Source organism: Lepidochelys kempii, chromosome 2 (assembly GCF_965140265.1).
Source record: "Lepidochelys kempii isolate rLepKem1 chromosome 2, rLepKem1.hap2, whole genome shotgun sequence".
In the NCBI taxonomy this organism is placed as follows: domain Eukaryota; kingdom Metazoa; phylum Chordata; order Testudines; family Cheloniidae; genus Lepidochelys; species Lepidochelys kempii.
Genome location: NC_133257.1, coordinates 268,286,189 through 268,312,406, shown reverse-complemented (window position 1 = coordinate 268,312,406; position 26,218 = coordinate 268,286,189). Strand labels below are relative to the sequence as shown.

Genomic DNA, 26,218 nt, shown 5'->3' with positions numbered 1-26,218 from the left:
AGAACCCAGCGGGTGTAGTTCTCCACTGCCTTGCACCCTCTGCAGTCTTTTCCCCCGTGCAAAGTGCGTGCAGAACGCTTCCGGATCAGCTTGCTGCAGCCTCTCCCCCTGGGCCAGTGGAAATGAGAGCAGAGGGTGCAAGGCTGTGGGGGGACAGGCCCTGAGTTGCAGTCATGGAGGGCAGGCTGTGTCCTGTAGTGGCAGGAGAATGGAGAGCACCGAGGGACTCCTTGTTGGTGCAGCGGCCGGCCACATTGATGAGAGGAGAAGGGAAGGGGCCAGCTGGACCGTGGCTTGGTAGTAGAGCAGTTTGCAGGCTTGGCTCCAGATGGGGAAGGGTTCCACAAGGAGCCATGGAGCGGAAGGGGAGATAGGAGCCAGGTACTGTCCGGGGATGATCTTGCTCTTGGAATTATTAACAGTATTTGAAATTAATATGAGAGACCACCAAACACTAATTTAACCATAAATCCCTTTATTCAGGCCAAAAGGTATTTTATACAATTGTTCTCAATATGCCTAACAGCCTCAAGGATAAGCGGTCACTACACCCAATACAGTGACAAAGTATTCACAAGCATGTGGTCAATATATTTACAAACAGGCCAGACCCAGGGAAAACTCTCAGATCCTGGCATGCACAGTCTGATTAGGTAGGGGCTGACAATGAGTCCTTTGTGACAAAGTGGGAATTTTTCATAATATTTTGTCTGAATAGTGTGTGTGCTTCAGTTTCCCTTCTGTGGTGCATGGGTAACTAGGTGGTGGGGAAAGGTGACCCTTGTAGAAGACCCAGAGATCCCGGTGGGACTGATGCCTGGCTGTCTGGGGCTTGGACCCAGACAATGGCCCGGCGATTTGGTAACTAGCAACTAACAACCAGGCCCACCCTCTGCAGGAAGCCAGCAGATTGTGACCAGCAGGGGAACAAAAGGCCTGCGGGGGAGGCCGGGTGACACCGTTTGCCCAAGAAGAAGAGCAAAGGATGGAGGAGGGGTCCTTGGGCTGCTGGTAGCAGGACACTGCTGGACTGGGGGCCAGAGAGGGCTCAGGACTGACAGGCAGACGGTGCTGTACGGCTTTGAGAACTCCGAACTTCCTACACTGTGGTCCAGACATCTAATAAAACCCCTCTGCTTTTACAGCGCTGGCTGCATTGCTCCAGTTTAAACGAGGCGGGGGTGCATTGCTCCCTTAGGCTGTGTAGGGCTTCCCCATGTATCCAAGCCAGGCGGACTCGCTGAGGGGAGCTCACGGTGGAAGCAGGGGGGCTGAAGGCTCTGAGGTGTGGTCCCATGAGGCGGGGAAGCTGAGGGGCTTACCTTAGTGAGAGAGTGAGACCCCGAGGGGGGGCTGACTCAAGGGGTCCTCCCAGGGACTGCTCTAGAACCCCAGACCTGTGGATCCGTGACACCCTCACATTCATAACTCCCTTTATCCCCTTCACCAAACAAAGCATACAACCTACCCCCTCCTTTCTTCCCCAGGCCTTTCCCCGGGTCTCTTCCCCTCCTTCCTGCTGCCCGCAGAACAGCAGGAGGGTTTGGGCTTGTTGCTTTTTAAACAGTTTGTCTTGTCACGGCAGCTCTTTATTTTATTAGTTACTTTTTGACCCATACACCCTGCCCACACTGCAAGTACTTCTTAATATTCTCATGACATCTTTTATTTGCTGATGGGGGCCTTTCCCTTACTAGCCCCAAACCATAAAGCAGACATTGTTTTCTTAACCAAACTAAGCTCTCTTTAGTTCTTTCCATTGCATGCCTGTCCCTACGACCCGTCTCCTGCAGTGGCGGACAGATGGCCCATTCTAATCGGCCACGGACTAGACAGGCCATGGAGACAACGCCGTTCCCCCTTGCGAGGCGAGGGAAGTTGGCACGGGTGTCGTACTGTGCCTGCTTTGTGGACAAAGCGCGGACTGTAGGCTCCAAGACTGTTGCTCTGGCACCGTTCACCAGCGCACTGAGGCGCCTTGGTGGCAGCAAGTCACCTCCCAGCCCCCTGCCACTGAGAAGGAGACCGGAAGCTGTGCAATCTTCCGCGCTCCCTAGCTGGGGATACCAGGGGTAGTTCACCTGCCTGCACGGCCGGAAAACGCCCCATGTTCCAGGCATGCAGCTAACGCAGTGAAGCCAGCGAGAGCTGATGGTGTTCAGGCACTTGCAGGAGCTGCCCATTTAGTTGCGATGACTGTGGGCCCAGTCCTGCAAACCCTTGCCCATGTATTACTTCCATGAGTGTTCCCCTTGAAGTCAACGGGCCACATCCTGTCAGTGTGAACTGCAGGTCCCTGGCTCAGTAGGAAGTCACCTGTGAGTCAGGGTTTGCAGGCTCAGGACACATGCACTGGAAAGCTGCATCCTGCTCTTTGCAATGCGGCTCCCCCAGGGTGAGCGTTGCTGGGGGACCAGCAGGAACATTCCCTTGGACAGGGCTCTGGTATCACCACCGGGTGCCTGACTGCGGTGGGAGCGGTGGTGCAGTCTCCATGCAGTGCGATTCCTCCTAGAGCCGTTGGTGTGCGAGCAGCCAGCGCCTGTCCCTCCAGTGACGAAGGGGGCGGGTTTAAAGCCATTTCATTTGCTTGGTAGCAGCTACTCCGTGAACAGTGACCGAGCTGCCTGCCCCTCCCTCCTCTGCCCGGGCAATGCCATTTCCAGTCCTGCTCCGCTGGCCCAGATGGAGCGTGTGGGGGAGCCACGTGTCGTGGCTCAGGCAAAGGGGAGCGAAATCCCTGCGCACCCCGGTGTGGGGGAGTTGCGGCAGGTGTCTCAAAGTGCTTTGCACTGGGGCCTGGGCCGCACTAAAAAGTTAGGTAGATGTAGACACGGCTAAGTCAACGGAAGAATTCTGCTCGACGTAGCTACGGCCTCGTGGGGAGGTGGCTTCAGTAGAGTGATGGGAAAACCTCTTCTGTCGCTGGGGGAAAGGCCTCCCTGCAGCGCCATAGCTGCGCCCCTGGACTCTGGCCATGTTCTTTCAGGGACATTTATAAAACACAAACCAGAAATCCAGGAGCTTGAGTTAGTTACATTTACCCCAAACACTTGGGTTTCCTCTATGGAAACTCAGTTAAGATGGGCAAACAACCTTAACTATGCCCCTCAGCCGCACCCGAAAAGAAAATCAGGAAGGCGGTCTGCCCTATCTATCCCGAACACACGTTTTCATCTGCACTGAGACTAGAATACATGACTCTCCATCATCTCTGCATTGTAGGTCGTGCTAGCTCGGTGTCTGATGACACTTGGTTCACTGGCTGGTGTGGGGCAGCACGAGCCCAGGCCTGGGAAGTGCTGTGCTTTGCATGGAAGGTCCTTGGGCCCCCATAGCACCTTGCAGGATAGGGCCATCACTGAGTGGTGAACCTCTTTGCTCTGCTGTTTGGCAAAGCAGGGCTTTGTAAAGCCTTGGCTAAGCTGAAGAGCTTTGTTCAGGGTGGGGAAGGCAGGCTGCCTTCCCAATGGTTGATGCTCCTGGATTTCTAGTGCTAAAAAAGAATAAAAAAACTGCAGAACAGCCCTGACACAGGGGAGGCTGCAGTTTTCTTGCAGCCTTGATCGCTCCTACACGTCCCCATGCCCTCCATGGTTTCAAAACCCCAAACTAGGTCAAATCTCATGATCCCTTCCCAGGAGCATCCCAGCTGAGTTTCCGTTCCTGACTCAAGGCTACTGTACTGACTCCGTTGCATGAACTGAATAAATCTCTGGATTCTCTCTTTCTTTCAGCAGCCGGCAGGATTGTTATCAAAGCTGAGGAGCAGCAAGTTGAGGAAAAGCCTGAAATCCTGGAGCTGACGACTAAATTACTGGGAAGAGCAGACGACGAGGCTTTCCAGAGCCAAGGCCAGCCAGCAGAGAGTCTGTGCAGCTCAGAAGGGCAGCAGGGAGCTGGAGAGGGCCTGGAAGAGCCCACCGCACACGGGAGCAATCTGGGTGAATGCAAGCCAGGGGCAGCGCTGGAGGAAGCCCATGCAGACCAAGGCCCATTTACACCTGCAGGCCATGGGCCAGGCGTCAGAATCGAGCAGCTCCCTCCCCTGCCCCAGAGAATCCTGACAGGAGGAAAACCCTGTAACTGCGCTGAATGCAGGGAAAGCTCTTGCCTCCAGCCCAGCCTCCGGAAGCACCAGCTGCCTCATGCCGGACAGGGGGCTAACGTCTGTGCCGAGTGTCGGCAAAGCTTTCGGCTGAAGAGGAGCCTTCTAGCACACCAGCGATCCCACGTGGGGGAGGGCAACGGGCCCTTCATTTGTCCCGCCTGCGGGAAGAACTTCGGCTGCCACCCGGCGCTCACGCGGCACCAGCGGCTGCATGGCGGGGAACGCCGGTACAAGTGCCCCGCGTGCCCAAAGAGCTTCCTGCAGAAGCGGCACCTTGCGGATCACACGCGGCTGCACACGGGGGAGCGGCCCTTTCCGTGCCCGGCCTGCGAGAAGACCTTCAACGAGAAGTCCAACCTCAACAAGCACTACCGGATCCACACGGGCGAGCGGCCCTACCCCTGCGCCCAGTGCGGCAAGAGCTTCATCCAGAAACACCATCTCCAGAAGCACCAGCGCGTCCACGGGGGGCCGAGACCGCAGCAATGGGGGAGGTGGGGGGATGGCTTCCCGGCTCCCCCGGCAAACCCTGCAGGGGAGAGACTCTACCCCTGCATCGAATGCATGGAGAGCTTCACCCAGAAGACAACCCTGGAGCAGCACCAGCGAATACACACCCAGGAGAGGCCCTTCCAATGCACCAAGTGCAACAAAAGCTTCCGGCACAGGCAGTCGCTGAACAACCATCAGAAGAGCCACTCTCCCTCCAGGGCTTCACCCCGCCACAGGCAGGGGACGGAGACAGCCCCCTCAGGGGAAAGACTGAAAACAGGCAGCAGCCCAGTGGGCTGGCAGTGTGGAGGAGGCAATTTACAGTCTGTTCCCTACCCAGAAATACAGCAACACATTACATGACAGGCCCATACGCTCTATAATAGCAGCTGGCGTTTACAGAGTGCCAGACTGGTCCAAAGCACGGGCCAGTCCTTCATGAATCCTCCCAGCGCCCCTGTAAGACGGGGGGGTCAGGACTGACCTACCTACTTCACAGGCAGGGAAAGTGACTTGGCAAAGACCATGCAGTGAGTCAGTGACAGAGCCATGAGCAGCACCCAGTCGCGCACTCACTCCTCCAGGCCACGCTGCTTTCGGAAAGCGTCTTTAACTGAAGTGGGACTTGACCCTGGTAACTAACATGTAATGGTAAATAGCAGATGCTACATTAAAGACCATTACCTGAAGGTTGATGTGTTTTGAGACCAGTTATTTTTTTAATGTACATGAAAGACTATCAGTGGGTTAGGGATTGGGGAGGCTGGAAAGTCTAGTTATGGGGCTGGGACAATCAAACAAGCTCAGAGGGGCATGGGGTATGGGGGGGGGGGTCTGACAGTGTCTTCCAGCCCCACCTACGCCATGTTGTTCACATGGACCTGGAGCCAGGCGCTGGTTTCCCTGAGCCACCTCCCAGCCCGTGTCCTGCTCTGGGTGGGGTTGGTAAAAGTCCCTGTCAGTGGAGGGGGATGTTCCTGCTGTAGGCCTTGTCTACACGGGGAAGGGCTTGCTGACAGTGCTGTTGCGGTAGGGCCGGACCAGCAAACCCTGCTGATGGCAGGCACAGCTTCTACTGGCAAAAGAGTGTGTTTGCTGAGCCACGGGGGGAGAGGAGATGGAATGGGGCGGACGAGGGCACGTGGGAGAAAGGAGAGCAGAAGCGTTGGAGGCAGCTCCTTGAAGGGGTGGGAGGAAATGGGAAGGCAGAAAAATGCACATGGCAACTTCATGCTTTTGTCTGGTGTGCAAACAAAGAATGTAAGCCCTGCCCTGAGTGGCTAGCAGGGATGCACCTTGGGAAAAGAAAGGGGCTTGCAATGGGTTTGAGGGCAGACTAGGAGGTACCTAGCATACTCGTAACAGGGAGGACTTTCCAGGCACACAGGGTGGAGAGACAGCAGGAGCAGCGAAGGCTGACAGGTGAGGGAATGGGGGGGAAAGTGCAGAAAAAAGTCTAAGCTCTCCTAACTTGCTTGCAGAAGTCCTGCAATAAATACAAACCTCCCCTTGGGGCCTTTCACCCAGGCCTGGGTGAGTCCTCACGGATCTAGCCAATTCTGGTCGCTATCTGGAGCACCGGAAACTAGAGGGGTACAGCACACATGGGGGAAAGGAGAAAGTGGCTTGGGGACCCGCTAGCTTGTGCTGTCTGTCATGGCACACAGACCCTTATGTTCTGGGTGCCTTGTGACGTCACTTGACGGGTAGCCAGCTAAATGAAGAATTTTGGGTCCTCTGGCCTCAGCCACAGGAGGTTTCGGCCCCCAGGGTGGGTGCGTGCGGGTAGCCTTGCCCTAGCCATTGACCCCAGCAGGTTGGCTAGCCTTGCGCTGAGCAGGGTGCGCCACGTGAGGCCTGAGTGCCGTGTGCCCAGAGCCTGGTCTACACTAAGGCTCCTGGCGAGTCGCTTCAACAGCGAGCCCGTTTGGGGGGAAAGCCTACTGTAGGCACAGCAAGGGCTGCCAGGCCAGCCTCTTCTGCCAGCACGAACGAACAGGTGACCCCCCAGTGAGGAAACAAACGACAGGAGGTGGGTGAGCAATTGTGCCATGGCCATGGGACTTTTTTGTCCAACGCTGTTTGCCGTCCCTGGCAGCTGTGGGTGAGAGCCAGCTGGCTCCGCGGGCCACCTCCCAAAGCTGCCCTCACACCTTGCAGCAGAGGCCAGACTCAGTGCCCTTTGGGGAGGGGGGTCACGCCTGCACTGGGCAGGGTGGGGGAGGCTTTGCCACACCTGCTCGGTGGGTAAATGTGGGACCTTCCATTGAGTGAGCGTCTCAGCTGGACCAAAGCCGGCTAAAAAGACTTCTTAGGGGGAGGAGCCGCTTAGGGCAACGCCCCCGGGGAGGCAGAGGGCGTGTTAGGGCCAGATGGTTCCAAGCAAGGAGGTGCTGCTAGCCTTGCTGTCCAGGAAGAGGTGGGGCTGCCCCGAGAAACCCAGGCCCAGGCCAAAGAGAGATCAGCGAGCGAGTGAGTGTGGCGCCTGTTCAGGGCAAAGGCTCCGCAGACAAGAGTTTTCTAGAGAGAAAGCCATGTCCTCCTGCCCCCCAGAAGATGGAGGGGGTTGCACCAGGGAGCTGCTCATAAGAATGACCATACAGGGGCAGATCAATGGCCCATCTAGCCCAATAGCCTGTCTCTGACAGTGGCCAATGCCAGGTGCTTCACAGGGAATGACCAGAACAGGGCAACAATTGAGGGACCCAGCCCCTGTCGTCCAGTCCCAGCTTCTGGCAGTCAGAGGTTTAGGGACACCCAGAGTTGCATCCCTGACCACACTGGCTAATAGCCAGTCATGGACCTATCTTCCATTAACTTATCTAATTATTCTTTGAACCATTATACTTTTAGCTGTCACAACACCCCCTGGCAATGAGTTCCACAGGTTAACTGTGTATAGTGTGAAGAAATACTTCCTTATGTTTGTTTTAAACCTGCTGCAAATTCATTTCATCGAGTGACCGTGGGTGCTTGTGTTATGTGAATGGATAAAACACTTCTTCATTCACTTTCTCCACACCATTCATGATTTTATATCATATGGGCTCCATTTAACCCTAGGGGTGCAGGCCTGCAATGTGCATCTGTGTGCCCCGGGGGGCTGATGTACCATGCCATGTTTATACCTTCCCCCTCCCCTGAGAGTATTGCCTGGGGCACACTGCCCCCTCCCCAGCCACCACTGCCCCTAGTTGCCAATGTGTCCAGCCGCCACCAGCCATTGGAGTGTCAGGGTGATTCTAGGCCTGAGTGTCAGATGGGGAATGCAGATCTCCTCCCACAGCGGTTCGATCATCAGTAAGTGGGAAAGGGGGAAGCGTTAAGACGTTCTTTCCACCCTGGATTAATTCATCAGAGTGCTGGTGCCGAAGGAATCCATCTACACTTAAAACGTATCAGAACAGCTGTGAACGACACCCCTCTGCCCAGCCTAGCTCTGCTGCCAAAACCCAGCATAGATGCAGCTGGACTGACAAAAGGGGGCTTCTGTTACTGAAACTAACAGCATTCAGGATGGTGTTTCTGTACCAGCTTCTGGTGGTCTACACTACCTGCATGGGGCAGAGGGAAGCAGGTCCCTGCCCTCCTCCTGTCTTCAAGCAGAGGAATTTTTAAACAGAGCCAGTTTGGAGTAAGTGAAGCTCAAAGCAGGGTGAGATATCTCTTGCCTTTTAACTGTTGGGGGGTGAAGCCAGAACAGTGATTCTCAAACTTTTGTACTGGTGACCCCTTTCACATAGCAAGCCTCTGAGTGCGACCCCCCCTTATAAATTAAAAACACTTTTTCATATATTTAACACCATTATAAATGCTGAAGGCAAAGCAGGGTTTGTGGTGGAGGCTGACAGCTCACGTCCCCCCAAGTAATTACCTCCCGATGCCCTGAGGGGTCCCGACCCCCAGTTTGAGAACCCCTGAGCTAGAACATCCCATCAGGTCGATGGCCCTGTATTTCCCAGAATGATGTTTGCAACAGTGACACTGTTGACTGCTGTTTAGCTTGTGATCCAGTAGGACGTGGCCTGTGTTATCCCCCAAGGGAAACACCCAGCAACAGGCAGCTAACCGTGTTTCTCCTTCCCTGGAGACCCAGGCAAGCACACAGCTGTGGTGCAAGAGCCAAGTTAGTACACTGTTGCCTATGCAGCATAGATAGGGAACCCCATCGTGATGCCCGGGGTTTGGTTTGGGCTCTTCTACAATGAGCAGGCTTGAAGGAAAAGGATATGCCAGAGTTCACTAGTCCCTGTGAACAGAACAGCTACACTGAGTCAGACCGATGGTCCATCTAGGCCAGTATCCAGTCTTCTGACAGTGGCCAAAAGGGAATGAACAGAACAGGGCAATTTGGAGTGATCCATCCCGTCGTCTGACTGTCAGAGGCTACAGAGCATAGGGTTGCATCCCTGCCCATCCTGGCTAATTGATGGACTTACCCTCCCTGAACCTGTCTAGTTCTTGTTTGAACCCCGTTACAGTCTTGGTCTTCACAACATCCTCTGGCAAAGAGTTCCACAGGTTGACTGTGCGTTGTGTGAAGTAGAACTTCATTTTTTTTGCTTTAAACCTGCTGCCTATTAATTTCATTGCGTGACCCCTCGTTCTTCTGTTATGGGAAGGAGTAAATAACATTTCCGTATTTACTTTCTCCACACCAGTCACAATTTTATAGACCTCTGTCATATCCCTCCTTAGTCGTCTCTTTTCCAAGCTGTAAAGTCCCCGTCTTATTACTCTCTCCTCATATGGAAGCCCTTCCAGACCCCTCAGCAGTTTTGTTGCCCTTCTCTGTACCTTTTCCCATTCCTATACATCTTTTCTGAGATGCAGTGACCAGGACTGCATGCTGTATTCAAGGTGTGGGCGCACCATGGATTTATATCAGGTCATTTTGATATTTTCTGCCTTATCTATCCCTTTCCAAACAGCTCCTACCATCCGGTGCTTTGGGCACTCCAGCTCCTGCTGACGCACTACAGAAGAGCAGCCCAGAATGCACCAATACAACCCCAGACAGGCCCAGCGGTAGACCTGCAAACATGGGTATGATCACAGCTGCTCTGCAGGTAACTGTTACCTGTCATCTCTTCAGGGAGCCAAGGGCCCCCCCAAACAAACAAAAACCCAGCTGTGTAGACAGGCCTGAAAGCGTCAGAAGCTTGTAGCTGCAGGTCTCATTTGAGGGAGGCCTGCAGGCGGCTACTGGGAAGGTAAATAGCTCCTAGCCAGAGCAGATCCGCAGTGTGATTAGCAGAGGAGGGCCGAAGCACCAACCTTACGCTGCACAGTAACTAGCGCTGCTGTGACGGAGGCAATGCCTGCTCTGGAGAGTTCTCACAAGCACCCACGCTACTCCTAGGTCGGGCAATGTTCATCGGAATTGAGCTTGGCCCCAATTCCCCCACAGCCCTTTTAACAGCTGAATTATGTGGTCTGACCTTTAAAGTGAAATACTCCTAGAGTCTGCCTTCCTGCGGCAGCTCCAGGACCTGGGACAGAGTCATCACACCTTACTGACACACTTTGACCACCCTGCACCCCAGCTTAACTTTATTTTTTGCTGCTGCTCCAGGGTATTTGAGGGTACGCCCCCACCACGAGTTGCAGTGGGAAGCAGGAGTGTCACAAATAGAACAGTCACAAATAGAACAGAAATCACTGCTTCAAGTTTACCAATCGCTTCCACGGACGGGCAAGCGAGCCAGATGCTGCATTCCTGCTCTCACCCGCCAGGGTGGAGCTCAGCTTCCCTTTCATGAGGGCTGAAGGTGGTGAAGCAGAGAGGTAAGAGCATAGGCGGCCTGTATTGTAGACCTGGTTCTGCCTCTGGCTTGCAGGCCCATCTCAGCCTCGCCGCACCTCCGAGTCCCCAGCCGTACTGACTGCAGGAAGCCGCCCAGCGCCGGCAAGCAGACCGCATTGGTCTGTAGCACTGGAGGACCTGGGGGACAAAGTACTGTTAACCCAGCACACCTGCCGACGTGCTGATGCTCACTCCCAACAGCCTGTGTGCCACTTCTGCAGTCACGTAGGAAGTCGTTCACGTTACAGCAGCATTCTGCGACAGTGGCTCATAGGCCTGCCCTGCACCATCCCCGCAGAGCAGAGCCTGCTGGCGACGTTCCCGCTGGCGGTGTCAGCAGTCAGGAGACTGTTCGTACAAACAAAACAGCTGTGGCCGCTTAGACGCTTCCAACGCATCGTTCAGTCCGTTGTGGAGTCTCTACCCCGGGCCCGGCACGTAACGGCTGCTTGTAGCTCACATTCAATACAGTCTTACGTCACCATCCCTCGCGTCCAGCGCTCCCCTCCCATCCGGCATGCAGAGAGGGCGTGCGATTCACCGCAGCGTTTCACATGGAGTGGCTCTCCCATTGCAGCTCCCAAAGCAGGGCTCACCCCCCTGCTCCCCTGTATTTTCCATTTTCGGGTACAGCAGCGGGCTCTTGAACTCTGCCCCCGGCGCAGCCGGCGTGCCGCCCTGCTGGCCGGCCTGCGCGCACTGGTGCAGTCTCAGGGACTGCTGGCAGCGGAAGCTCTTGGCGCAGGCAGAGCACTGAAAGGGCCGCTCGCCCGTGTGGATGCGCTGGTGCTTCAAGAGGTGCTCCTTCTGGACAAAGCTCTTCCCGCACTCGCCGCACGGGTAGGGCCGCTCGCCCGTGTGGATCATCTGGTGGCGCACCAGCCAGGAGTGGCAGACGAAGCTCTTGCCGCACTCCAGGCACTTGTAGAGCTTCTCCTTGGTGTGGTTGCGCAGGTGCTTGAGGAAGTAGGGCTTCTGGGCGAAGCTCTTGCCGCACTGGGCGCACTTGTAGGCGCGCTCGCCGGCGTGGGTGCTCTGGTGCACGGTCAGGTTGGTGAGGCGGGTGAAGCTCTTCTCGCACTGGGCGCACTTGTAGGGCTTCTCGCCGGTGTGCGTGCGCCGGTGCTCCACCAGCGTGGAGAGGCGGCTGAAGTGCTTCTCGCACTCCAGGCACTTGTAGGGCTTCTCGCCGGTGTGGGTGCGCTGGTGCTCCAGCAGGGTGGAGAGGCGGCTGAAGCACTTGGCGCACACGCTGCACTTGTAGGGCTTCTCGCCCGTGTGGGTGCGGAGGTGGGTGGTGAGCGTGGACTGGTGGATGAAGCCCTTGCCGCACTCGGGGCACACGTAGGCGCGCTCGCCCGTGTGGGTGCGGCAGTGGGTGGCGAGGTTGGACTGCTGCGTGAAGCCCTTGCCGCACTCGGGGCACACGTAGGCGCGCTCGCCCGTGTGGGTGCGGCGGTGGGTGGTGAGGTTGGACTGCTGCGTGAAGCCCTTGCCGCACTCGGGGCACACGTAGGCGCGCTCGCCGGTGTGGGTGCGGCAGTGGGTGGCGAGGTTGGACTGCTGCGTGAAGCCCTTGCCGCACTCGGGGCACACGTAGGCGCGCTCGCCCGTGTGGGTGCGGCAGTGGGTGGCGAGGTTGGACTGCTGCGTGAAGCCCTTGCCGCACTCGGGGCACACGTAGGCGCGCTCGCCCGTGTGGGTGCGCTGGTGCTTCACGAAGTGCTCCCTGCGGCTGAAGCACTTCCCGCACTCGGGGCAGAGATAGGGCCGCTCCGTCACGGGGGCCCCCGGGGACACGGTGCTGGCTTTCAAGGGGCTGAAGTCTCTCTCGTGCTGGGTGGGTTTCTCTGGCATATGTACTGCCAGGGTCACGTTTGGCCCATTGGAGCCGTACTGACCCTCGCAGGGCAGGCTGTGCTCGGCACTATGGTAAATATTCTCTTCCGGCCTTTGGGCCGAGGTCCAATGAGGCTTCAGCTGCTGTGAATCTTGCTGCTTGTTGTTCTTCCAGCCTTCAGCTGGAACCAGGAGGGAAGGCAAAGGTAAGTCACAGGACAGACTGGGAGAAATGAAACTATGCTGCATAAAGCAGTGGGGGAAATCAACTCTCTGGCCATGCATCAGAGACCAACTGAGGGGAAGGCTGGGCCTCTGGTTACAGCACTAGGGTCCTTCTCTACCACAGGCCTAGGGCAGAACACAGCCTCTCTCCACCTCACTTCCTATCTGCTAGTGGAGAACAGCAATCCTGCCCTACCTCCCAGCGGCATGGGAAGGATAAAGACAAAGCTTGGGAGGTGCTCTCCATAAACTTCCCCAAAACTTCCTCATCATCCATCTTCAAATTCCTCTGCAAAACTCTCCTTCGCCATGACACCACGCAACCTCTGACACTTAGGCTGCACGGCCTGTCATACGGACCAATATTGCCCCTTGTTTTCCTGTCCTCCCCCATCTGTCTGTACCCACGTGTTGTCTCGTCTTACACTTAGATTGTAAGTCCCTCGGGGCAGGGACCGTCTTTTTGTTCTGTGTCTGTACATCGCCTAGCACAGGGGGGTCCCAATCCAGGCACTTAGGTGCCACATTAATACAAACAATTAACAACAATAATAACGAAGATCCTGCAGGACTCAGATACTACAGGGATGGGTCTACCAAGAGACAGACCCATAGTTCGAGATGCAAAGGATGTTGGTATGTCTTTGGATACAAACCCTCCCTGCCACACAGGCAAGTAAGGTAAAGACTGATTCTATCTGCAATCATTACTGAGAGATTTCTCTCTAAAGGGAGAAACGAAACAGGAACTCCACAATAGGCCAAGTTCTGCACTCGAATGCGCCCATACAGCTCCCATTGATCACACGGGCATGTACCTGAGAGAAGAATTTGGTTCAGTACCTCAGTGCCACTTGGAGCAGAGAGTCACCAGGCAAGAGAACCTAAGGGAGAACATTTCTTGTCCCTGATCCCTTCCAGTCAATCTATCCATGGATTTCTACAATGCTCACCTCCGGGACAGCATCTGAGCTTCCCAGGAGATTATCAGCACATCAAAGTCCTACAGGTGGTCTCACTCACGCCCCCAAAGAAGTCCTGCTAACATGTCCCATCCGAATGTTCAAAGGGATAAACTGCCCTGTGGGGTATGCAGCATCCTTCTTCCTATTGCAACTGAGGCCTGTCACAAAGATAATGCTGCTCACCCTGGACTACAGAAGAAGAGTTTTAGAAGTATAAAACTTTTGTTCACGTTCTTGCTTTTAAACTAGACTGCCAGGATTCAGAGTCACCTGAGCCTACCACACACCTGCCATGGGCTCTGTAGGGGCTTCTCTTTTGTCTGCATCCTGCTCCTCCTCAGCAATTGGCTCTTCCTCTTGTTTAATCTGAGCGGAGATTGCGAGGGTAGAAATCGCAGACTCTGTTCATTGAAAAGAGAGAGAGCTCAGTGAGGATTTTCTAACAATCACTGCCCGACATGAAATAAATAGCTTGTGCCTCCCGGGTGTAACTGGATAGCAAAGACTTAAATAACCCTTGCCACATATGCATCCAAGCCAAGTCTTATTGCTAATACAGCCCTCACTCCGTTTGAAATTGTTCCATAAACCTTTCAAAATGATCCCAAGCCCCAAAAACCTCCATCTCCGGAGCAGGCAGTCATTGACTAGAATCCAGACATGCTAAAGAGGATATAGAGGAACCAAACCAAGTGGTCAAGGGCACTGACCAGTCCGCACACTCAAAGAGGAGGAGCTAGAGCCAGAAATAGTTTTGATTGGTAGAGACAAAATCTGGCATAAGGAAACTACTGAGTGTTTTTTAAGCAAGCAGCTCTAATGGCAGATGGAGGCTTGTTGAAGTTACAGCTGCTCGCTTCACCCGCTCTTTCAGTCGATTTCAGCCAACCCTCACCTGTGCTGGGATCTGCAGTGGTTTCTCTTTCCTCCGACTCCTGCTGACCCCTCGCACACGGCTCTTCTCCTCGCTCAATTCGGGACAGGATGTCAGGTTTGGAAATTGCATAGTCTGCTTATGGGACAGGACATAGTGGTAATTAATAAACAGATAAATCACAATTCTTTGCTACAAGTTATTTTAAATCAATCCCCTTCTATCCCTGGAGGCAATCTGTACCTGACTGAGTGAAAAGCAACCCCCGCAAAGCACCTCCTACGCGGGATGTCGAAGCACTTCACAAAGAGTGGATGCATCTCAGCCACCTGGAAGCCAGAGGAGGACTGCCACAGCACCCCATGAAGAAGGAAAGAGATGGCAAGTGACATGCCCAAGGTCACACAGGGTCTGTGGCACAGCTGGGACCAGAATCCAGGTCTCGAGTTCCAGTTCTGCATTTAGCCCCACCACCATCATCCCCTTACGTAGGGACATCAGTTACTTGCACCTCTTCTCTATGACACACCCTTTATGCAGCAGAATTTACCACACCACACACAGCATCCAATTAGCAAGTTGCAGGTGAGTGCATCGATGCCAACAGGAGTTATACTAGTGTTCAAGTCAGCGCCAGATCAAAACCAGGCCCACAGAACACAAACAGTTTTCCACATTTGAGGGCTGAGCCTATGAGCAAATTCAACTGCTATTCACGTCTCGAGAACACTGAACACGGACCACCGCCACCAAGCTGTGCATCGGCTTTCTGTCATGACAAAACTGAATGCATGCAGGCAGGTGTGCACAGCCACCAGAACTCACAGGAGTTTGAGAACAGCCCTCAGCTGGAGGAGTCCAGCCAAGAAGTCAAGCATTTTCTAATAAATAAGTGAAAAACGTTCCTTACCCAGTGAGATCATATATTCATAATTCCCCTTCATCACATTCTTGTACAGCTCCTTCTGCCAGTCTTCTAAGTTCTCCCACTCCTCTTGGGAGAAGACGGCGCTGTCATCAAATATCACCGGCACCTGACACCAAACATTCACTTAGCACCTTGCTTTAAATCACATCTCTTACACTTGTGTCACTAATATATGAAATAGATAGGGAGTGCCTGAAAAAGGCAACTAGATTTAATGGAGAAGATGGGCATTTTTTAAACACACTGTTTATGTTATAATTTAATGTTTATTATATTTGAAAGAACAATGGTAAAATGATGCAACAAATGAAAACAAAAGGGGACAGTATTCATTGACGGGGAGAAGCAAAGGAATACAGTTTGTATTGCAATGCCACAGAATGAAAGCTGAGTTACAATGAGACTAACAAAAGCCAGAAGTATCCCATTTAATACCATTACGCGATAAGATTCCGGCTGCACTAATCATGGAGCAATATTGCTTCCCCTTTAACAAGCATTTTTCTTCAATATTTTAAAGTTTATGGTCAGAAAGATACAGGGCCAGATTCAGATCTGTTGCACTGGTGTGAATCTAGAGCAACACCATTGAGTTACTCCAGCTTTACTCCAAGGCAATGGAAAAATATGCCTTGTTTTGTGGAAAGTAACCAATTCGTCTCCAGTTGCATTCCACAAAAAGAACAGAAGTATTTGTGGCACCTTAAAGACGAACAAATTTATCAGAGCATAAGCTTTTGTGGGCTACAGCCCACTTCATCGGATGCATAGAATGGAACATATAGTAAGAAGATATATATAGACACACACACACACACAGAAGGTGGAAGTTGCCATACAAACTGTAAGAGGCTAATTAATTAACATGAGCTATTATCAGCAGGAGAAAAAAACTTTTGTAGTGAAAGCTGCTTTACAGCACAATAAGGTGCTGAGTTTTGAGTTATTAAAAACGTATTGGAAACACTTTTTCTACAACATCTGCACACTGCATTCAGACATTACACAATGGACACGAATATGAGAACCTGGGTATGCTGCTATACATCACAACAATCCAAGCAGTAACACTGGGAGCGGAAGAGGGATTATTTAGCTTGGTGTAGGAATGAATTATGAATGGAGGAGAAGCCAGAGACGACATCATCAGCATCAGAGGGATGGTAAGGAAAAGGGACTCACTATTAATGTTCATTCAAAAATAATTCCCCTTGCTTTGGATGAGGAAGGACTACCGTAGGTCTGACCAGTGCAACACAGGGCACCTTTGACATATCTTTATTTGAGAAGTCAGTCTCTGTATATCATCATCTGCAGGAAGTCTTCTAGAGACCCTTTAGGGGATCACAGTTCAGAGATAAACTGAAAAACACAAAATGTCTGCCTCTGGCTGTACAGACAGGCCTCAGTACAGGGAACAAGGGAAACTGAGTCTGGACGTACCCATATTGACGTCTTTCAAAGCTATGAGAGCGAGACGCACTCAGGGCAGGGTCACTGGGAGGGATAAAGGGACTGGATCATAGGCTGGGGGAGGAGCGTGGGCAGAGAAGACAGTCTCCTGGAGGAACAACTACAACCTGAAGCACTGCTACCAGCACTCTACCACCAACGGCTGATCTTAGAAACCTACCCTTCCCTGGGAGCAGCACAGCTCCGGGCACAGGACTGAGCGTAAGAGCTCCTCTCCTTTCCGAAGCATGTTCAAGAACAAAGGCCCCTCTCCTCCCAAGAGAGGATAAACTCGCCCCAACAGCCAGCACAAGAGGGCTGCAGTGGGACTGGGGATTCTCCTGGTAAGAGCCCCAGATGGATGTTACAGGACAAGTTCTAGGCAACTATCCAATGAACCCTCCAGACCTAATGAGACTAGCTAACGCTAGGGGCTAATCAATGCACTACCTCTATTCAAACCATTTTGCAACTGGGAATTAAAGTGCCCCTGGATCAGAAATATGAAAAATCTAGGACTATCAATTAATTGCAGTTAACTCAAGGCAAATTAACTTGATTAAAAAAATTAATCACAATTAATCAGTTTTAATCACACTGTTAAACAGCAATAGAATACCAACTGAAATTTATTATATATATTTTTGGATGTTTTTCTACATTTTCAAATACATTGATTTCAATTACAACTCAGAATACAAAGTGTAGAGTGCTCACTTTCTATTTTATTACAAATATTTGCACGGTAAAAAAGAAATAGTATTTTTCAATTCAACTCATACAAGTACTGTAGTGCAATCACTTTATCGTGAAGGTGCAACTTACAAATGTAGAATTATTTTGTTACATAGCTGCACTCAAAAACAAACCAATATAAAACTTTACAGCCTACAAGTCCACTCAGTACTACTTCTTGTTCAGCGAATTGCTAAAACTAAACAATTTGTTTACATTTACGGGAGATAATGCTGCTCGCTTCATATTTACAATGTCACCTGAAAGTGAGAACAGGCATTTGTATGGCACTTTTGTAGCCAGCATTGCAAGGTATTTATGAGCCAGATCTGCTAAACTTTCGTATGCCCCTTCATGCTTCAGCCACCATTCCAGAGGACATGCTTCCATGCCGATGATGGGTTCTGCTCAATAACGATCCCAAGCAGTGCAGACTGACTCATGTTCATTTTCATCATCGGTGTCAGATGCCACCAGCAGAAGGTTGATTTTCTTTTTTGGTTGTTCGGGTTCTGTAGTTTCCGGTTCCATCACCTCTGACCAAGTCCTGGTAGAAGTCTCCGGAACAGAGCTAGGCGGGATGGCTGGTTTAGCCTGGCTGCGGGTGACCATTCCCACCCTCTTGGCTAGCTTCACATGATTGGCCAAGTCTTCCCCCAACAGCATGGGGATGGGATAAGCATCATAGACTGGACCGGCAACTTGGCTGTAGGCAAGTCAAAAGAGTTTGACTTGAAGGGTTGAATTGTCACTTGGACCTCTGGGTCGATTAAATTGGGGTCCACTAAGGAAGCGTGGATAGCCGACACTTGTGCTCTGGCGTCCCTCCACGCTGTAACCTTCTTCCCGCCCACACTCACAGTTTCCCTCCGCTTGGTGGGACCCCGGTGCAATGAACTGTAACCTGTTGGGGTTCTTGGGGCAGTTGGCCTTTACATGCCCTGACTCGTTACATTTAAAACATCGCCCAGCTGACTGGTCACTGGGGCAAGGTGGGTTGCTGGAGAACGGTGTGGTGAGACGATAAGGTGTCTGGGGTTTTTCTTGGGGGGTAGTCGGGGCTTTGGGTTGCCCCCGGTAGTAGGGTGTGGTCTGAGAGTGTCCCTTCTGGTATCCGCTCAAACTGCGACCAGGGTTGTTTCTCTCTCCTCCCTCCACCCGTTTTGTTCCAGTTTGCCCCGCCTCTCTGGTGGTCTTGGACCGCTCGTATTGATCAGCATAAGAAGTGAGACTTCCTGCTGAGTCCATTTTCTTATCCCATAAACACTGTTTTATATCATCCTGGACCTATTCAGCAATTGCTCCTGTATCATCAAATCCCGCATTCCTCCAAAGCTAGTTACTTCCCGTCCTTTGAGCCATTTATCAAACAGATCTGTCATCTGGTTTACATAAACCACATTACTTAGTCCAGACCCTCTCTTAAGGGCTCTAAATTTTACTCTGTAAGTTTCAGATGTAACTTGAAATTGTTTTAAAACCAAATCCTTAAATTTATCATAGTCACAAGCCTCATCAATAGGCATCTTATTGAATACGTCCAGAGCTCTTCCAGTCAATTTTGCGACCAATGTGGTCATCTTGGGAGCGTCAGGAATTTTATGGAGTGTGCACAGTCTCTCAAAGGTGAGAAAATATTCAGCAATATCACTGGATTCATCATACTGTGGACATAGTCACTCCCATTTGTGGATTTGTTGGGTAAGGATTGTTAGGGTTATTCGGTATATTCTGCTGAGCCCTTGCCTTCTCTATCTCCAGTGCATGCTTCCTCTCTCTTTCCCTCTCCTCCATTTCTTTTTCTTTTGTCTCTATTTCTTTTGCCTCTATTTCTTTTGCTTTTGCCTCCATAGCTCTCTGGTGGGCAGCCTCCGCTGCCTCCTTAGCTCTCTGGTGGGCAGCCTCCTTATTGAGTAGTTTTAATTCGACCAGTCTCTGGTGTTCCTTTTCTCCCTCTTCTGCTTCCAGTCTGGCTATCTCCAGTTTCTGTTGGGCATTGCTTTCTGTCATCTTAGCCTCTCTGTTTTTAACCTACCTATACCCGAGAGTTAGAAAGAAAAAAAAAACTTGGCTTGTAAAATTTACTGTGCTGTAGCCTGATACCTTTGCCTCTGATAGCTGTTCCCAGCCTACAGAAAAATCCTTTTGTTATGGAGCTGCTCTGTCCCCAAGCAAAGAGACAGAACCTGCAGCTGTAATCACCTTTTTAAAAACCTTTTAAAATCCTGCTGTGCTTCTGGTTCAAAATGATCCCACCGCTCTGCCACCATGTCAAGGTTCCTTCCCCACTCTGAACTCTAGGGTACAGATGTGGGGACCCGCATGAAAGACCCCCTAAACTTATTTCTACCAGCTTAGGTTAAAACTTCCCCAAGGTACAAAGTCTTTGCCCTTGGATTAGGTAAAAGGCTGCCACCACCAAGTGTTTTAGACAAAGAACAGGGAAAGGACCACTTGGAGTTCCTATTTCCCCAAAATATCCCCCCAAGCCCTACACCCCCTTTCCTGGGGAGGCTTGAGAACAAACAAGATGAGCACAAACCTCTTGGATTTTTAAGACCCAAAAAACCCCATCAGATTCTTAAAAATCAGAACTTTATTAGAAGAACAAAAAAAAAAAAAAAACGATAAGAGAACAACTCTGTAAGATCAGAATGGAAGATAATCTTACAGGCAATCAGATTCAAAACATAGAGAATCCCTCTAGGCAAAACCATAAGTTACAAAAAGACACAAAAACAGGAGAACACATTTCCTCCAGCACAGCGAATTAACAAGCCAAAACAAAGAAACCCTAACGCATTTTCTAGCTAGATTACTTACTAACTTTACAGGAGTTGAAGGGCTTGCATCCTTGATCTGTTCCCATGAAAGGTATCACACAGACAAAACTCTTTCCCCTCCCCTCCAGATTTGAAACTATCTTGTCCCCCCATTGGTCATTTTGGGTCAGGTGCCAGCGAGGTTACCTTAGCTTCTTAACCCTTTACAGGTGAAAGGATTTTGCCTCTGGCTAGGAGGGATTTTATAGCACTGTATACAGAAAGGTGGTTACCCTTCCCTTTATATTTATGACAAGTACCTTGTTTGCATTTTGCCATATCTGCAGTGAAAGTGTTCTTAAATCAAACAACATGTGCTGAGCTGTCATCTGAGATTGCCATAACACAAAACATATGGTAGAATGTGGGTAAAACCACAGAGCAGAAGACGTGCAATTCTCCCCCAAGGAGTTCAGTCACAAATTTAATTAACACATTGTTTTCTTAACAAGCATCATCACCATGGAAGCATGTCCTCTGGAATGGTGGCTGAAGCATGAAGGGGTATATGAATATTTAGCAGATCTGGCACGTAAATTCCTTGCAATGCCAGCTATAAAAGTGCCATGCAAATGTCTGTTCTCGCTTTCAGGTGACACTGTAAATAATAAGCAGGCAGGATTATCTCCCATAAATGTAAACAAACCAGTTTAGCTACTGGTTGAACAAGGAGGACTGCATGGACTTGTAGGCTCTAAAGTTTTACATTGTTTTGTTTTTGAGTGCAGTTATGTTAAAAAATATTCTACATCTGTAAGTTGCACTTTCACAATAGACTGCACTACAGTACTTGTATGAGGTGAACTGAAAAATACTATTTCTTTTCGTGTTCTTTTTACAGGGCTAATATTTGTAATAAAAATAATATAAAGTGAGAACTGTGTACACTGTATTCTGTGTTGTAACTGAAATCAGTATATTTGAAAATGTAGAAAACATCCAAAAATATTTAAATAAGTGGTATTCTATTATTGTTTAAAAGTGCGATTAATCGCAATTATTTTTTTTAACCGTTTGACAGCCCTAGAAAAATCCCTTTGTTACCCAATACAGGCTCAGCCTTTACTTCCTGTACTAACTGGAGTACAATTACCTTTGGGACTTCTCCATTAACACCAGGAGGAAGCCTCAGGATCCAGAAGTTCCTGTTCTTCAGCAGGTTCTCCATGTTCTCCAGCCTCCTCTGCAGTAGCCCATACTCCTGGATCAGAGTTCCCAGCGCAGTCCACTTACTCTCCAGCTGGTTTCCAAACTCCAACTCTGTTTTCTCACACTCGAATATTTTCTTCTCAGCTGTCCCAGTTCTCCCCTCCAGACTCAGCAACCGTGTGGCAAACGAATCCACCTTTCTCTCCACAGCTTGGATGGCAGCCACTAGGGTCCACATCGAAATCTCTGCTGTCTGCACACACATTCGTTCAGGGACACCGGGGGGCTGGGAAGACATCAGGCGCTGTGACTCTGCATCCCATTCCTGAGCCTGTTTGCAAGGAGAGAGACGGGAAATGGAGCTAGAGCCAGGTTTCCATCTGGCAAAGTTAGATACAGAGAAACCGCACAAGAGCCGCTCACATGCTGAAGACTCCTCCGCACTGTGCAATCTTTACTCCGACAGCGCCGCTGTCCTGATGCGAGAAATGACATCTTCTGACATCTTTATTAGAATTATAAACTTGAAATGAGGCCCATAAAAGGTTCAACTGCCCTGGGCTGACATGTGACATGAATATTAGCTACCCAGCTATTTTCTTCTGAAATTAGTGCTGTGAAGATCTGAAGCGGACTTTGTCAACAAAGCGTCACGCACCCTAGACAGAACTTTATACCCACACAGAGGAGGTTTAAGGGCTGCCTCCAGCTTGCAATCGAGTCAGTTTCTAAAGTGAGAGTTAAGACTACCATCAGCTCTTACAACGGCCCTTTAATTAGCCTGCTAGTTTCGATGATAACACACTCCTAATTTCTGTTAAATGTTTCTCGTCCCTGTTGCTGTGTGAAAGACCCAGACAGAGTGAAAATGCCTACATGAAGGGATGTCAAATGCCCAGTGTAAACAAACAAAGAAAAGAACCTATCATTTTCCTCTAATTTCCTTCTGTTATAGTCTTTTTTGCTGTTACTTGTAACACTATTAGTGATTTTAAGTTGACGTCCCCTTGAAGTTTGCAGATGCCATGTTGGGTAAGTTCATGTTGCTATAGCTTCCGCATGAGAGATGCAAAAAATAGTTTTTGTGAAATACAAGCAAGCGTGTACACACTGTACAAATAAAAAGTTGTTTTAAAAGCAGTTTTGGAGGCGGCCAAACTCTCTGCATGCTGGTGGCTTGATCATTTTCCATTCAAAATGCCAAGTTCATTTATTTGGAAGAAGCTAGTGTAATGTAGCTCTCCTACTGGCAGTCACAACCCAGTGGATTCTGGTCATACAGGAATCTACAGCGCTTTCCTGCCAACCAGGAGATACTGACTGGTGTACTGGGAACCACAGAGTAAGAAGCTCTGCGTTTTTCACTGAATATATTTATGCACACTTTTGACACTTACGCACTGAGTGGTCCCTCAAATTCGCAGGAACGATTCAGACGTGTAAAGTTACTCACATGAATAAGTGTCACTTTCATTCCTGCAGACTATGATCCTTTACTGCAAGTCAGGCATGCAGTTCTAGTTCATTTCATTCATAGCTTAAGCTACTAAAGGGCAATGATGCCTGACAAAGTTTTGTCACTGACATGACCTCTCATGAGAGAGCCACAGGAATAACGTACAAGCAATGGAGGTGGTGTCATCTTTAAAACAGTGTCAGACACTAGAGGAATGAGACAAAACCGTACAGCAAAAAGGATCTATTTTAAAATGAAGAATCAGTGATGGTCAGAAGCTAGGCTGCCTTTTCAAAACTGATAACCCTTACACAAAACGGCCAAATGTGAGACAAAGATTATCTTTGTATGCAGCTCAGAGGTAAGCAGCAAAAAAAGGCATGAGGCCTTGTCCACACGGGAAAGTTTGACCAGTTATACTGGTATAGGTATACTGGTATAACACCTTACACCCCCACCCCGCCCCCATGTGGACACACTCATTCTGGTGCAACAGTATCTTTTCTCAGTTTAGAATCATAGCGTTTAAGGTCAGAAGTGCCCACCAAACCATTTAGTCTGTCACAGGCCACCAACCCCAGCCAGCACCCTCACACTAAACCCAGCAAGTGAAATTGGACCAAAGTCATACAGCCCACAAGACGCTAGTCTATTAACCCCTTCCCAAGCAACATAACTAGGCTGGTTTAAATTCATACCTTAGCGGCTTATACACACACAAAAAAAATCTCTCTCGTGTAGACCACCTGAGTCCTTAACACCCAAATCCTACACACTGAAGGAGAATTTAGCTCATCAGAAGCTTGGAGCTTGTTTTCTACCGGCCCAACCCAATGCATCATCCCCCACATATAGTTTACTCAGGATATTCCATACATATTTGTTCACTGCCAGGATCAGTATTCCAATAACTGCCTAGAGGTCCCAACCACAGTCAAGGCCCCATTGTTAGTAATATTCCTGTAGCGTCGTAGAGCCCCAGTTATGGACCTGGACCCCGTTGTGCTATGCCTCAAAGAGTTTACAGTCTGAAGTATAAGCCAAGAGACAACAGATGGAGACAGGCAGAGACATGGGGGAGTACAAGGAGACAATGGGACAGTACTGGTCAGCATGGTAGGCCGTGGGTTCTGCACACCAGTAAAGATCACCTAACCACGGTGAAGTTTTTTGTAGGCCTGGTAGCTTAGTGGATGTTTGGGAGAAGCTATCCGAAGCATGAGGGGCAGCAGGGGGAAAAGCAGATAGGTTTGCAAATCTAACCACTGGACAACAGTGGCTGGCACTGACCTTGAAGTGGATGGGGAGGATGGGGCTAGGCTGTCAAGATCCTTGAAAGTGAAGATAAATAGCTTCTGTTTGTGGAGCTGGAGAAGAGGGAATGAATAGGCAGCAGATTTAAAACAAACAAAAGGAAGTATTTTTTCACACAATGCACAGCTAACCTGTGGAACTCCTTGCCAGAGGATGTTGTGAAGGCCAAGACTATAACAGGGTTCAAAATGGAACTGGACAAGTTCATGGAGGATAGGTCCATCAATGGCTATTAGCCAGGATGGTCAGGGATGGTGTCCCTAGCCTCTGTTTGCCAGAAGCTGGATCACTTGATGGTTACCTGTTCTGTTCATTCCCTCTGGGGCACCTGGCTTTGGCCACTGTCAGAAGACAGGATACTGGGCTAGATGGACCCTTGGTTTGACCCAGCGTGGCCGTTCTCATGAGCCAGCAGAAGGATTCAAAGTGGGGAATGACATGTTCAAAGCAACAAGCTATAGAAGTGATCTGGGCAGCAGCTCTCTGAACAGACACAAGCTGGGCAAGGCTGCATTTGCCAAGGCCAGGGGAAGGAGGTTGCAATACCTGAGAGGGGAGCAGATGAGTACTTGGATGAGCGTTTCAGCTGTGTGGCTGGACAGGGAAGGCCGTCTCTTAGCAATGTCATGCAAAAAGAATCAGCAAGATTTAGACGTAGCCTGGATGCGAGGAGGTAGAAATTGATCTGAGTCAAAGATAAGGCCCAGGTTACAGGCCTGAGGGACAGGCAGAACAATGGTGCTGTCCACAACGATCAAGGAAGATGATAGCAGGTAAGACTAAGGGGAAGGGAGAAAGGTTAAGAGCTCTGATTTAGACATGTTGAGCTTAAGCGGACAGCTAGAAACCCACAAGGAGATGTCCGAGAGACAGGCTGAGAGTTCAGTTTGGCCAGACGGAGACAGGTCTGAAGCAGGGAGACAGGTCTGTGCGCCATCAGCAGAGAGAGGAGAGCGGATTCCTGTCTGCAGACGAGATTACCCGCCCAAAGATAACGGGCAGAGGGAGGAGAGACGGGCAGTGTACTGCGCACCGTACAAAGATGTAGCGAGAGCCGGTCCGTGCTGGGAAGAGCTGACGCTGGGAGGAATCAGTGCAGCCGACACCCGCCCAGGCAGTCCCCCAGGGGGGCGAGCAGCCTCCCTGAAGGCGAGGGGCCTCCTTCCACGGCAGAAGTTGCGCAAGGCGGAAAGCCTTTCCAGGACCAGGACCTAAACAGACCAGACCAATCAAGGAGGAGAGAAAAGCGCCCCCCACCCCCACGACAGCGAACACCAGGACGCTTGGCAGGCGAAATCCAGCGGCCCCACCCCCGCTCCCCCTTTCCCCCCACCCCACCCCACTCCCGCCCCCGCTCCCCTTTTCCCCCCACCCCACTCCCGCCCCCCTTTCCCCCCACCCCACCCCACTCCCGCCCCCGCTCCCCTTTTCCCCCCACCCCACTCCCGCCCCCCTTTCCCCCCACCCCACTCCACTCCCACTCCCGCTTCCCCTTTCCCCCCACCCCACTCCCGCCCCCGCTCCCCTTTCCCCCCACCCCACTCCACTCCCGCTCCCCCTTTCCCCCCACCCCACTCCCACTCCCGCCCCCCTTTCCCCCCACCCCACTCCACTCCCACTCCCGCTTCCCCTTTCCCCCCACCCCACTCCCGCCCCCGCTCCCCTTTCCCCCCACCCCACTCCACTCCCGCTCCCCCTTTCCCCCCACCCCACTCCCGCTCCCGCTCCCCCTTTCCCCCCACCCCACTCCCGCCCCCGCCCCCGCCCCCGCGTGGGCGCTGCACACTCCTTAGTCACCGCGAGGGGGCGCTCGAGGACAGTCATGAATCCAGGCGGGAAGAGGCGGGACCGGGGGGGGGCTGGAGCGACGCCGCAGCCCGGCCCCCGAGACAAAGCCACGTCACGGCCCCGCTACCGAGCCGGGCCCGGGGCCCCCCCGCCCGCCGGGCCCTTACCTGGGCAGCGGCCCGCTCGGCCATGGCCCCCCCGGCCGGGCCCCGCTCCCGCCGCGGGCTGGGCAGAGTCCCGGCGCCGCCTCGCCACTGGCCGG

General features: G+C 51.4%; 2 protein-coding genes across 9 annotated transcripts in view; one reads left to right on the top strand and one right to left on the bottom strand.

Annotated features, from left to right (window-relative positions):
• The window catches only part of LOC140906200 (uncharacterized), a 17,359-nt gene extending 12,099 nt beyond the window's left edge, over positions 1 to 5,260 (top strand). The window contains exon 9 of the mRNA XM_073329692.1: positions 3,671 to 5,260. Within this exon, the coding sequence (XP_073185793.1) occupies positions 3,671 to 4,966 (1,296 nt within the window). The 3' untranslated portion in view covers positions 4,967 to 5,260. The remainder of the gene's footprint in view (positions 1 to 3,670) is intronic.
• On the bottom strand, positions 459 to 26,218 carry LOC140905761 (uncharacterized). 8 transcript variants are annotated; one of them, XM_073329194.1, is made up of 8 exons: positions 26,124 to 26,210; positions 25,202 to 25,379; positions 24,145 to 24,221; positions 21,343 to 21,729; positions 15,223 to 15,346; positions 14,334 to 14,450; positions 13,726 to 13,839; positions 459 to 12,430 (listed from the first exon to the last, which is right to left on the bottom strand). In XM_073329194.1, exons 4-8 carry the CDS (start codon positions 21,694 to 21,696, stop codon positions 10,947 to 10,949), a joined length of 2,193 nt encoding a protein of 730 aa, XP_073185295.1. In that variant the 5' UTR covers positions 21,697 to 21,729; positions 24,145 to 24,221; positions 25,202 to 25,379; positions 26,124 to 26,210; the 3' UTR covers positions 459 to 10,946. The 8 variants fall into 8 exon arrangements, with proteins under 8 accessions (XP_073185295.1, XP_073185296.1, XP_073185294.1 ...); XM_073329195.1 differs by lacking the exons at positions 25,202 to 25,379; positions 26,124 to 26,210 and adding exons at positions 21,822 to 21,903; positions 24,715 to 24,725; XM_073329193.1 differs by lacking the exon at positions 24,145 to 24,221.